At 46.4% G+C, this 13,371-nt stretch overlaps 1 protein-coding gene across 4 annotated transcripts in view; it reads right to left on the bottom strand.

Moving 5' to 3' along the window:
• Window positions 1-13,371, bottom strand: part of FCHSD1 (FCH and double SH3 domains 1) — a 33,869-nt gene that overhangs the window by 7,674 nt on the left and 12,824 nt on the right. For 3 of the 4 annotated variants that reach the window (XM_083519323.1, XM_083519321.1, XM_083519324.1), the window contains exons 3-13: window positions 12,627-12,672; window positions 7,987-8,060; window positions 6,458-6,602; window positions 6,151-6,287; window positions 5,876-5,939; window positions 5,580-5,708; window positions 4,915-5,037; window positions 3,094-3,192; window positions 2,888-3,004; window positions 1,976-2,080; window positions 342-503 (exon numbers count right to left, since the gene is read on the bottom strand). In XM_083519323.1, coding sequence (XP_083375449.1) covers window positions 342-503; window positions 1,976-2,080; window positions 2,888-3,004; window positions 3,094-3,192; window positions 4,915-5,037; window positions 5,580-5,708; window positions 5,876-5,939; window positions 6,151-6,287; window positions 6,458-6,602; window positions 7,987-8,060; window positions 12,627-12,672 — 1,201 coding nt within the window. The remainder of the gene's footprint in view (window positions 1-341; window positions 504-1,975; window positions 2,081-2,887; window positions 3,005-3,093; window positions 3,193-4,914; window positions 5,038-5,579; window positions 5,709-5,875; window positions 5,940-6,150; window positions 6,288-6,457; window positions 6,603-7,986; window positions 8,061-12,626; window positions 12,673-13,371) is intronic. The other variant, XM_083519322.1, reaches the window with a different exon arrangement.

Here is a 13,371-nt window from a genome sequence, read left to right as displayed (position 1 = left end):
GGGTATAAATAATAAATTATTATTATTATTGCCCAGATTCTCCCCAAGACAGACTTCAGTCAAGCAGGGGGAATGGTCCCAGTTTGGGCAAGAGAATGCAGACAAGTTTGAAAGCTCCTTGCAGCCCATGGGCTGAAGAGTCTCTCTTCCCCTGAAACTAGTGTCTCAAAGATGCCCTTTTCAGATGTACCGCCAACTGCACAGAAGCCTCTTCCATGTGTTGTTCCCATGCAGCAGAAGGACGTGTCTGAGTGATGCAGCAACCTTCACGGGGCCTGGGGTGGGGGCGCAGCTCTTTCCAAGGGTTTGGGAGCTGATCTTTGGGGAGAGGCAACTCTTACCGTTGGAGTGGAGCCTCTCTCAGACCTGCGAGCTTCGCTGAGCCGCCGCTCTTGTTCCATTTCGTCCAGCACCTGCCCCATGCTGCTTGCCAGCCAGGTATCAACATCCAGGCCAGCCTGACGCAGGAGAGCTAGCCGTGCCTCTGCCTTCACCTTGCTGATCTAAAGAGAGGGCAAGAACCGTCCTGTGATCAAGGAATGAATCAGCAATTCCTTCCTCAAACAACTGTCACATCCAGCCACAAGCAGAACAAAGGAAACGACAAGCCTGGTCTTTCAAATGGAGAAAAGCAGCAGCTAGCAGATTAGGAATGCCCTTCAGCACCAAGAATGCCACCCTCTGAATGACAGTCAGAAGCCAATGCCCTGGCAGCAAAGGCAGGGGAGAAGGCTGCCCCTCCTCAGTTACCACCCAACCTTCTTTTCCTTTCTCTTTTTTAAATGCAAACTCCCACAACACATATACACACAGGACCATTGCCACTGGATGGAGCTTTCCTCTCTACCCCTCTGTCTGGGGTAGGTCTGTCCAAAAAAAGGGGGAGGGGAAAGGCAAGAATCCCACTGGGAGCTACAAGCTCTTGGTTACACCTAAAATGCACATTTTATACATGCCGGCCAGGAGCCAGTCATGATGTTTGCCTGCAAAACACTTAGGAACCTAATGCAATGGTACCTCCTGTTGTTCTTAACCTAGGAATCTAATTCTGCTATTGATTTTGAGCCATCTCCAATCATTCACGCACCCTCCTTTCCACAGCATCTTATACCCTCCTTTCCCTCAATAAAAGAACAGAAATTTCCTTTGTTTGAAATCTGGTTTATCACACACAAGGCAGAGCAAGGGAGATGAGAAGCTGGCGGAAATCATTTTCCAAATGTAGATCCACCTGTGACTGGCTAACTGCATCAGAAGAGATAAAACATCAAAGTCTCAATATGATGATGCATTAACCTGTTTATTCTGGGATGCTATTATTCTGGGACATGGGTGGCACTGTGGGTTAAACCACAGAGCCTAGGACTTGCCGATCAGAAGGTCGGCAGTTCGAATCCCCGCGATGGGGTGAGCTCCTGTTGCTTGGTCCCTGCTCCTGCCAACCTAGCAGTTCGAAAGCACGTCAAAGTGCAAGTAGATAAATAGGTACTGCTCCAGTGGGAAGGTAAACGGCACTTCCGTGCGCTGCTCTGGTTCGCCAGAGCATTCTGGCCTCATGACCCAGAAGCTGTACGCCGGCTCCCTCGGCCAGTAAAGAGAGATGAGCGCCGCAACCCCAGAGTCGGCCATGACTGGACCTAATGGTCAGGGATTCCTTTACCTTTTTAACCTATATTTCACCTCTTCAACAAGTTAAACTTTACAGAGCATGGAGATTCTAGCCCCCTGGCTATAAAATACAGTCAAATGGGGTGATGGGCTGGCTACCTTCAGTTGGAATTTTTCTCCTGGGCAATGCAGCCTGCCCCTTTCACCCCTGCAATATTTGCCGTCAAGTCAGCAAAAGCACCAGAAAGCACACACACAGGACACAAATGCCAGGAGCCCACAAGGGATATTGATGGCACAAAGCCGACAGCTTCAGGCAGACAAGCATTGCTGACCACTCTGGCAGGCAGCCTGCAGTCAGACGCACCTCAGCCTTCCGTAGGTTCTCTCTTATCTCCTCCATCCTCTTCTCCATGGTGGTCATCTCTGCCTCAGGGGCCTGCTGCCTCCTGGCTTCCATTCTCTGTAGAACCTGCTCAACCCAAAATTGAATACTTAAGTGATCCTAGCAACATTTTCTGGGCAAATTCTGTTTTCTTGTCTCAGGAATCCTGAAGGAAACCTTGCGTCAGTCTTTGGCCCTTGAAATTAGAATGGCCACAGGAACCTCAAAATTTGCAATAGGCCACATCTTCTTTAATGAAATTATAGAACTTTTTTTGTGGCTGCTGAGGTGAAATCATTAAACAGGATGAAGTCTGTTCTTCTTTTCAGAGTGAAAAAATCATTAGAACAGAATAACTGGCTGGGATCCTGTCTTGGGGAAACATCCGCTGGACTCCAAGGAGTTTGATAGATTCTCCTCTGCCAGCTCCAGAAATCCAAAAGCTTTATCCAGTAGAGGAGAGGGGGAAATTGCCTGGAAACCTCCATTTCCATTTCTGACAGCTGCTCCTCCTCTTTCAGGGAAAGAGGGCCCCAATTCTAAGGAGACTGCCCAAAGGGGAAGGGAAGGAAAGGGACTTGCCAGTGAAAGTAACCACAAGGTCCTGAAGGACTGGAGCCCCACAAAAACCCTGCTCTCTTGATCTAAGCAGGAAGAAAACTGTTTTTTTTTCTTCATGGGTGAAGACAGGGGTTTATTTTACCCTGCCCCCAGACACCGATGGGTGGATTAACTCTTCACAGGATTTTATGCTATTCCCAGTTCATATCCATCCACCCAAATAATGCAGAAGATAAAAGTACAACCAGGAAAAGGGGATTATTCTCTCTAATTTCATGGACAAGTCCTACCACATGGAAAGTATTTCCTGGGAAATAAAGCCTGACTGCTCACCTGCTCACTGACAGTTTTTATTTTGTAATCTCTGGCTGCTCGAGCGGCCCAGCGACGTGCCTCCTTCTCTAACCCGCTCTCCCCAAGGCTGCTGCCACTTTCATGCAGAAGAGAAGTCTGGGAAGAAACAGGCTTGTTAGCAGCCCTGTCCGAAGACACCCTTCTCCTCCTGGGCAAGGGCTAGAGGAGGACTGCTTCTTTCTTACCACCTGGTCAGCTCCTGCTGGCTGAAAGGGCTGCATAACCATCGCTGAAAATGCAGCATTATCCTGGAGGAAGAGGAGGAGATTCTGCTCCTGGCACACCTGCAAGAACAACCAGAAAGAAAAGAAAGTCTGAGAGATGCCAAGCAAGTGAGAGAGAAAGCTGCCTTCATTGCACTACCGCCAGCCTGTCCTTCCTGGAGGAAATGCTGCTGGCAGGGTCTCTGCTGTTTCTGTGTTCCAAAGAGCTGCCTTGTCCAAAGTCTCAGTGGTCCAGCATTTATTTATTTTATTTTATCAAACACAATTCTGATGAAGAACATGCATTTCAAGTGCACATTTGCAATGTTCTTCATCAGCTAAATCTGAGGGCCGAATGCAAATCACTCAAGGGCCACTTGTAGATTTCTACATCTTTAAGAGAGCCAGACTACATCGGTCTCAGGAAAGTGTTTGATGCAGTATTTTCTTTTTTTAATCTGGTTATCTGTCACCACCTCTTTTATTTCTGTGCTTATAGTGTATAATCATTTTTCTCTGCATGAGTAAATGATATCTCTGTAATTATTTTGTTTACTTGTTTATTAAATTTATATACCACCCTTCATTCAAAGAGCACAGGGCGATTTAAACCATAAAATATATATATAATGAGAACACAAAATACATAGCAGAAAAACAAACCAACAATCCCTCCTCCTACAAACACATTTAAAAGGCCATAGAATGTTCTTCAGCCAAAGGCCTGGCTATAGAAAAACATTTTTGCCTGGCACCTGAAGATATGTAATGAAGGCGCCAGGCAAGCCTCCCTAGGAGGAGCATTCTACAGACAGGGAGCCACTGCAGAAAAGGCCCTGTTTTTGAGTTGCCACCCTCTGGACCTCTAGCTCAGGAGGCACATGAAGGAGGGCCTCAAATAAGGATCACAAGGTCCAGGTCGGTGGACCTCAAGGTATTTGTAACTCCACCCATTACCCCTTACTCACCTTTCTTATGCTATATTTTCCTGCTCCCACAATCTCTCAGGTGCTCCTCCTCTCTCCACATCCCATAGTGCCATCTCCTCTTTCTCTGTAGGCTTCTCTTTATCCCATTCGTCAACCATCCCTGTCCTATAGATCTCTGTGGCCCGTCTGTTACCATCTTTTTTTCTTTAATTTTGCTTGTGCTCCCTACATCCTATCCCAAATTTTACTCTTCTTGACTGAGCTCCACAACACCACCATACCATTCTTTTGCTCCTCCAACAATTCACACACCAAGAGGGCACCAGAGGCAGATGAAGCCTTGTGCAGCTAGGTGGGCTTCAGCAGGTTGGAAAAGCTTAAGAGACAACCCCATCCCACCTGCTGGTAGGCCTCTGAGGGCTCACAGGTTATTGCCCAAAAAGGTAGAGAAGGTCTAACAAGGTGGTTATCATTTCCTTTGGATTGGTCCCAAAGAAAAGCACTTGAAGTTGCTTACAGTAACTCAGAAATGAAGACCTAGGGCTACCACAAGTTCATTTGGGGAATGGTTGTTCCACAGCAACACTAAACTGTGACATGTAAGGTGGGGGAAGAAAGTCCAAACTTGCTAGGCAAGAGAATAAGGGCCAAAACAGAAGGGACACTGGAGATCCATGATTGTATTTCTCAACTTTTCTTCTTCTTCAGAAAACTTTAGAATAGTCACAGAGGGCTCGGATTTCTATTGGAGGAGATCTGAAAACATCAAATGTAAAAATATCCCAACAGGATTTTTCTCCCAACAGGAGAACAGCAGTTTTGGGGATACCCTACAGACCTTTAGAAACACAGTCACCTATGAGCGCCTTGTTACCTGTGCAGATGTACCTAGAACACGCTGGAAAAGTTCCTGTGTGCCTTGGCAGACCTCCAGCTCTGTCTTGCTGATCAGGGTCAGCTGGTCTCTGAGCCGCTCATAAAGGTCACCATCCAGCATCTGACAAAACACAGATCCAACAGGTTGGGTGGTGCACAGCAAAAAGAGGAACAGGAAGGGAGGCTCCTCCAGGACAGAGGTACACCCAGGAGAAGAGAGATCATTCCACCCAAACTTGCTGCAGTGCAGGGAGTCATCCAAAATGAGGCAACTCCCTGCACTCCTTGAGAGAAAAACAGGGGCCTATTTGAGGCAAGATATTTGTGGGATTGGCAAGAAACTGGGAAATAGAATTTGGTTCAAGCTAAAATCCTGCACAGCAAAAGAAAAGACCCCAGTAGGCGGCAATCCAAGCATTTTAGGAAAGGATAAAAAACATGCAATTCTCCCCATCTTTTTTTTAAAGGGACACAGCTGCAGGAAGGTGAAATTGCTAACTAGGGGAGTGTGTGTCGGTGGAGAGGAAGCTGTGTACCACTGTCCCTTCCCACAGAGTTTTCCTGTTCAAAGTTATGGCCTGCCACAGCTATACAAGAAGCTGCCCAGGTCTGCAAAGTTGTCCTCAGAGGAGAAAGTGTGCAGTGTAAGAAGAGAGCTCTTACCTTGAAAACAGCAGGCAGCTCCACATGGATGTAGTGCTCCAGGTGGGCTCTTGCAGCCGCCAGAGTCAAGAGGTACTCATTTCGTGCCACCACCAGCTGCTGTGAATTCTCTGCCAGCTGCACAGCGAACTGCAATGAGAGGAACAGAGGGTCATGCACTCAACATTTCAAAGGCCTACCAAACCCACACCCCACATTGGGAAGCTCTCTGCCAGCCCACTGTGCACCGTGCGCATCCCTCAGGCCTCTGTAACCCACTTCAGTGTCCCAGTGGGGTGGCAGGATGGGCCTCTGACCTTGGCGCTGAGCTTCTGCAAGCTGGCCTTCGTGTGAAATATGCCGTGGTCACTCTTCCTGAGCCTGTGGAGGGGAGGGAAAAGGACAGGCATCAGTTTCCACAGATCCTCTGGATGCAAACCACCAAGTGGTCTCAGCTCTGGAAAGCTCTACCTTAAGTCCCAGAGCATGCGAGACTTGCGAAAACAACATGGCGCAGCCCACTGGGAACCCCTGGCATTCGCATTTTGGGATTCCCCTGCTTGGGGGGGGGGGTAGGGAACCGGGGCCTCACCTGGCATCCACATCGGCAGCCTTCTCTCTGGCTACCTCACTGGACCGCTCAATCTGTGTGTAATGCTTCTTGGTTTTGCTGACTTCCTTCACCGTCTCCAGCAGTTCAGTCTGGATATTCAGCAGCTGGTCCATGCCCTAGGAGAGCAGGTGGGGAAGCGGTCCGACAGTCAGCATCCTGCCCTCTGCCAGCTGCTGCTCAACCCCTTAGCGGAGTCTCAAGGCCCCCTCCCCACCCAGAGCCAAGCACGGTTTCTCTGTCCCCAAAGGCTTGCTACTAGGACCCTCCTAGCCCACCCAAAGAGTACCTTTTTGAACAAGTGTTCTTTTGACATACGAGCGGTTTTAGCTGCCTCTGCGCTCACACTGCGATAATTATCGGAGGCAGCCAGCCTGGACTGACCAGAAGAGACGGTGCCATCGATCACACCTTTCCAGACTCCAAAGACACTCCTGCAGAAATATTAGAGGAGGTCAAGGCGTTACCAGCTTTCACCAGCCCCTGCTTCTGATTTCACGAGGTCTGAGGACTCCTCTGTCCTCCAGGAACACCAGGGCTTTTCATTTCCTGACAGCCACTGCACTAAGCAGCATGGTATATGCAGTACAGGCCAGCCAGATGCGTCTTTCTAAGCATTTGCTGATTCGCACTCAGTCCCCATTAGACTATGTGCACAGCGATATCTATCAGCAGCCTCCTGAGGTGCTAAAACCACTTCCTGAGCTCTTTTGAGTATAAAGCCCCATCCAGGCTCAGAGCTTGTGCTTCATTGCATCAGCTTCTCTCTCCACAAAACATCCTCCAAGATTCTTAGAACTTGCCTTGAGGTTAAATTTGAGGAAGCTCTATCGAATGGCTGCATTAGACCAACAACACAAGGCAACAGCATCCACTATGTCAAGGTTCAGTTGACTCATTTTTCTGCCAGGCCTGTGTGCTCCAGTTGCCAGCTTCTCCCACCTTGCTCCTCACATCCTTCCACCCATTTCCCGAGTCCAGTTGTTGCGCCCACATCCTCATTTCCCTGGAATGATGGCTTAACGCTGCTTCTTTACTTCCTCCCACCTGCTTTCTTTGCTTTCCAGCTAAGAGAGCTTCCTTCCTCCCAAGTAACAGAGGAAGAAAGTAATCCGGGTGGCACTTTTGCTTCCTGCACTAAAATTCAAGGGCAAGCACAGATACTGCATTGACAGATGTCTTGATTAAAGAAAGGCATAAAGCCACAATGCAATATCAAAAACCACCACACTTTCTGCTAAGAGGTTTTCAACATTATAGGTTAAGGAGCTGAAAGGAAAGAGAAAGGCTCTTTGAATTCAAAGAGTTGGGCACTTAAAGGAACAATAGCCACATTTCCCCAGGCATATACATGACCAGGGGTCAGCAAAATTTTTCAGCAGGGGGCCGGTCCACTGTCCCTCAGCCCCCCCCCCCGGGGGGGGGAATGAATGAATTCTTATGCCCCACAAATAACCCAGAGATGCATTTTAAATAAAAGCATACATTCTACTCATGTAAAACATGCCGATTCCCGGATTGTCTGCGGGCTGGATTTAGAAGGCGATTGGGTCAGATCCGGCCTCTAGTTTGCCTACCCATGTACATGACCAAACACACATGTAATTAAACACGGTGGTATTGCTATTTGGCCTACCCTTGAGAACAGCTGTAATCAGAGGTGGATTCAGCTGAACACCAAGATTGGGAGATGAGTACAGGACTACGATGTCCCCCTTCTCCTCAAATGCTATCCTTTCCAGCTGCTAAGCCAGGCGAGCCCCTTCCCCAATAAGCAAGGCAGCTCAGCTCCTTTCGCCGCAAAGCCCAATTCCTCACCTGGAGTCACTGGCGATGTTCCAGCCACGCTGCCCATCTCTCTTCTGGTACTGACTTGCCAGCCTTTGCAATGCCTGTAAATATATACGGTGTATTTATTCTGAAACATTTTGTGCCCCATCTTTCCACCCATGTTAAGTCTGCAAGATGGAGATGAAGAGTAGTCGAAAACAAAACAACAACACAAGCCAGACCTCCCTCTCCCTGAAAACTCCTGCAAATATGGCCGCTGGCTCTTTTTGGGTATCCCTCCCAATCCCGCATGCAGAAAACTTAGCAGATGAATCACCCAGGGTGTTTGTTGTGGCCCCCCTGCTGAGCTGCAGATGTAAGACTGGCCTCCAGCAGCTGCCTCTTCCTCTCCACAGCAGTTCCAAGAAGAAGAAGAGGAGGCCGTGTGTGTGTGTGTGTGTGTGTGTGTGTGTGTGGAGATTGTCCAGCTCCATTAGCTATTATCAGCAACTATCTTCTTTATTATAGGCGGCCTGGGAAGCACAGCTGACGCTAATCAGGCCTGGCCACTGCCTGCATGGGAGGCCACTGAGGAACCATGCTAATTTGCAGTGAACTTTGTAAGAGAAAAGTAAAGGACCCCTGACCATTAGGTCCAGTCGCGGACGACTCTGGGGTTGCGGCGCTCATCTCACTTTACTGGCCGAGGGAGCCGGCGTACAGCTTCCGGGTCATGTGGCCAGCATGACTAAGCCACTTCTGGCGAACCAGAGCAGGACACAGAAATGCAGTTTACCTTCCTGACGGAGCGGTACCTATTTATCTACTTGCACTTTGACGTGCTTTTGAACTGCTAGGTTGGCAGGAGCAGGGACCGACCAATGGGAGCTCACCCCGTGGAGGGGATTTGAACCGCCGACCTTCTGATCAGCAAACCCTAGGCTCTGTGGTTTAACCCACTTAAGGGAGAAGAGTATAAAAGTAACAAGCATCTGATAAAGACCCAAGAGCCAGGATTGTATTGACATGGCAGCTTCTGATATTACTGGTTTGCTGATCAGCAGGTGCTTTTGCCTCAGGGAAGATGCTCAGAGTCAAGCACATCCTGGAATGTTTTGCACCCTCCTTATCCATGGTGTAGGACTGCAGGAAGTCAGTGTGTTAATTGAGCACATCCAATTCTTAAAATAAAACCCGGACGCAGGTATGCTCAGAAACTCAAAACAGCATAAGGCAAAGTTATCACTGGTCCAAGGTTCAGAATACTGTGGTTTCCTGACAGTAACTCAGAGTCAGTTCATGCAACCAATTTTCCCCATGCATGATGGCTTTGTTGTTTTGATTGATTGCTTGACAAGCCCCATGTGGCACTGGGAGTAGCAGAGGTGCACCACAGGAGCAGTGCCGAGTCAGCAGCATGCCAGCCCTTGCGTGAGAAACACTGTCAGTGGTTGTCCCATCCTGCAAGGCTCGCAAGCCAAATGCAGCCAGTCTAAATGCACACATTTTGCCCAGTCATCAGCTGTGTTACAGGGACCACACTGATCTTAAAACACCAAGGGCACAGCATTTTCAAACACCTCCGCCACTGGGGCCCAACTGGCTAGGGGGGAAAACAAGAATAAAATATAAAATACTAATAGACACGCAAGAGAGAGGAGGTTTCTCCCTGCCAAATATTAAATTATATTATGAAGCATTCTGTATGTGCTGGTTGAAGGAACGGTTGCTATTGAAAAACCCGCATATTTTAGATTTGGAAGGTCATGATAATATTTTTCGTTGCCACGCTTATTTGTAGTATGAAAAGGCGAAAGTACACAAAGGCTTCACAAACCATATAATTAGGGGGAAAATGTATAGAATATGGGATAAATATAAAAACTTATTAGAGACTAAAACACCACTTTGGCTTTCACCTTTGGAAGCCATAGCGGTGAAAAAGAAAAATATGGCGGAAAGTTGGGTGACTTATAGAAATTTGCTAAGAGAGGTGGATGGAGAATTTTAATTAAAAGAGTTTAAGGATTTATTGGGGTGTTAACAACATGGTTACAATATCATCATTTGAATGAAGTATTTAAAAAGGATATGAAGTGGGGGTTTGAGGAACAACTATCACAACTAGAGATAAACTGTAATGTTAAAGTGATGTCTAAAATGTTATTGGAATGGGAGACAAAGGACGAACAAGTGAAATCTTCAGTGATACACTGGGCAAAAGATATTGGTCATAACATAGAAATGGAAACATGGGAACAATTATGGAATACGAATATAAAATTTACAGTATGTCATGATTTAAGTGGAAATTATATGAAAATGTTATATAGATGGTACCTAACACCTAGTAGATTGGAAAAAATGTATAAATCAAAATCGAAGTGTTGGAAATGTAAAGTGAAAGAAGGTACCTTTTTCCATATATGTGGTGGTCTTGCAATAAGGTTAAAGCTAACTGGGAAATGATATACAATGAATTGAAAAAGATGTTTAAGATAACATTCGTAAAAAACCAGAACCTTTTCTCTTGGGAATTATGGGATCAGAACTACCTAAAAAGTATAGAAATTTATTTATGTATGTGACCACAGCTGCAAGAATGCTATTTGCCCAAAAATGGAAGGAAGAAGATGTCCCAGCGAGAGAAGAATGGATACAGAAACTAATGGAGTATACAGAAATGGCAAAACTTACCGGAAGAATAAGAAATCAAAATAACAAACTTTTTAGAAAGGAATGGAAATGGTTTATTGAGTATTTACAAATAATCTGCAAACAGATCGAGACACTGGGGGGATTATTGTAAAAACCTGCAGTTCAAAAATATATATGAGATATATATGAGAATAGATGAATAAAAGAATAAGTTAAGACAGGCAAGGATGAAAATAAATGTAAAGAACCTCAGAAAGAGAGGGAAGGGAGTCGAAGCTGGAAATGTTAAAATTGTAGTTGAATCATTGTTGTAATGTATATAAATGATATATATATATATATATATATATATATATATATATATATTCACATTTGACTTAAAAATAATGTTCACAAATTTGGAAAAGCTGTTGAAAAGCAAACTTCCTCACGATGGATTGGCACACACAGCTCCCAGCCCCTTTGCCTCTATGAGGTCTCCCATACAGAAAATGCAAGTCCCAAACTGTCTATGTGAATCCATGTTGAGGGTAGCACAAAAGGAGAGTAGATGCTAACAGGGTATGAACCTTGAAAGGAGCAGAAGAATCATGTGGCGAAGCCTTTCCTAAAATGTACAAGTTCATGCAGCTGGGGATGGCAGTGCATGTTCAAATGCTCCCCTATTTCAGCAGACAGAAAACTAGCCTTTCCCGAGGCAGGCTAGTTTCTAGAGGCATGGAATTACTTCATACACACAAATATGCCTTATAATTAGTTTATTTTAAACCAGAAAAATTGCCACTGGGGGGAGACGGGGAGAGAAAGGAAGAGAAGAGAAGACAGAAGAGAGAGAAGAGGAACGGGTCATTAACAATTTCCTTGCCTGACATTTCTCTACTCCAATGACTTTTGGAGTTGCTTTTGAAATTGCATATTGGCTTCTTTTGTTTTTAAAAAAGTGTTCAAATGCAACATGAGTTATGGCTTTAGATGGAGTAATATTCAGCAGTCCAGAAAACGATCCTGCTAAATACGAGAATCAGATCTAAAAGGCATGTTTGTCCCCAAACTCATCTTCCATGTCCAGTTCTAGACGGGCAAAGTGCCTGAAAGGACCCTTCCAAGGCCAGTCCTGTTACAGTTATGTAACCCCCCAGGAGGATGGCAAGAGCACTTATCAACACCAGTGAATGGCTCGCAAGAATCAAATGGGGAGGAATGAAAAGGATGCTGTCCAACAAGATGGCAGAAGATCAAATGCAGATGAGTGATATGATACACCAAGGGATCACTTTCCTACTCACGTGCAATCCCAGGTTGGGACTTCAAGAGATAATGGCCCAAGCCTCAGTGGGGACAGCCAAACGAAGCCATCTATGTGTGCAGTGGCCAGATGCAACCAAGAGAGAATCAGAGATTAGGCAGGAGGGCTAAAGGGTAGGATTCTGTCAGCAACACTCAGTAATGTGAGGACATAAAGCCTAGTAGCTTGTTGCAGCACCACTGCTGAGGAAGTTAGGCCTTCAAGGCATGTTGGTTTGATAGCATAGCCTGGGCATAACCCACGAGGCCTCTCCAAAACATGGCCCAGGTGGGAATCAGGTCTACGGTCAGATAAGTACCACTTCTTATTTCAACTTTTTCTAGTGATTGCAAGACGCTTTGCTGTACAAGTTCCAGCTACAGCTGACTCCTTGTCTGCCCACTTCCAAGTATAAAAAGTCACAAGAAGCAGCTGCAGCCGGCTCTTTAGGTCTATCAGCTCCAAGGACGAGCTCAAATGATCCTTGCCTGCTCACTGGGTCACTTCCTTCAGCTAGGGAAGACTGCTGGCTTACAATGGATGGCACAAGCAGAGTCTGTATCCATCTCTTGACACGACTTGTTAGTTAGAGCTCTAAACCCTGGGGAAATGGCCGCTGCTAAAGCCAGACACTTTTTGGTTATATCCACCACCCTGCCATGATATGTCGCTGGCTACACCCAATTTAAATGGGAGCATGCAACATATTTCAAGCAAGCAGCTCCGAAGCCTTGAATTGTCTCACCTGCCCGTACTCCCTCTCAATGGCAGATCGCTGCTTGCTGTAGGACCTGCAAGCAAGGAGAAGACAAAGGCCCTGAATAACCACACAGCCCAATCTTCTTGCACAATCAGAATCTAAGGGCAAGGGAACAATCTCGCTCTCAAGATCTGCTGGGTGAAGAGCTCTGGGACTCAGCGGAAGCCCAGCTAGCATGCACCCACCCAACTCCCCCTTGCAACTGTAACCTCAGAAATTGCATGGTGCTTTTAAAAAACAAGTTCAAAGCAGTAATAATTACGAAACAACAATTAGTGTGTCATACTTCCTGACAGAAAATTCCAGAGAAGACCTCAACTGAGCAGTTTTCCTAATAACCCAGCAGCTCACATTATTTTAACTCGCATGGCCTCCAGCAAAAGGGGGGGACGACTACTGAGCAGCTGTTATTTTCGTTGGCCCTGAGACGCCTCCGCCTTGCACAGTAATGGCTCAGGTTTGAGCACATGCTACTCAGCACCACTCTGCTTTGTCCAGCAATCCCCACATTTTAAATATGAACCCCAGCACTGATCCATTGGAAGAGTCCCTGAAACATAACATGCTAACTTCAGGTACAGAATCAACACAAATGACTGCTGGATTTATGTAAGCAGGTGAACAACCCTTCTAGCTTAAGGCTGATGCTCTTTACAGGCTAAGCCTCTTGGATAAGGAGCAGTAGGCTCTCAGAAGTTCATGGGTCACCCACTAGCAAGAGGTCAATCTC

The sequence above is a fragment of the Podarcis liolepis genome (genome assembly GCF_965112155.1).
Source record: "Podarcis liolepis genome assembly, chromosome: 8".
Classification (NCBI taxonomy): Eukaryota; Metazoa; Chordata; class Lepidosauria; order Squamata; family Lacertidae; genus Podarcis; species Podarcis liolepis.
This window is presented reverse-complemented; position numbering and strand designations above follow the sequence as displayed.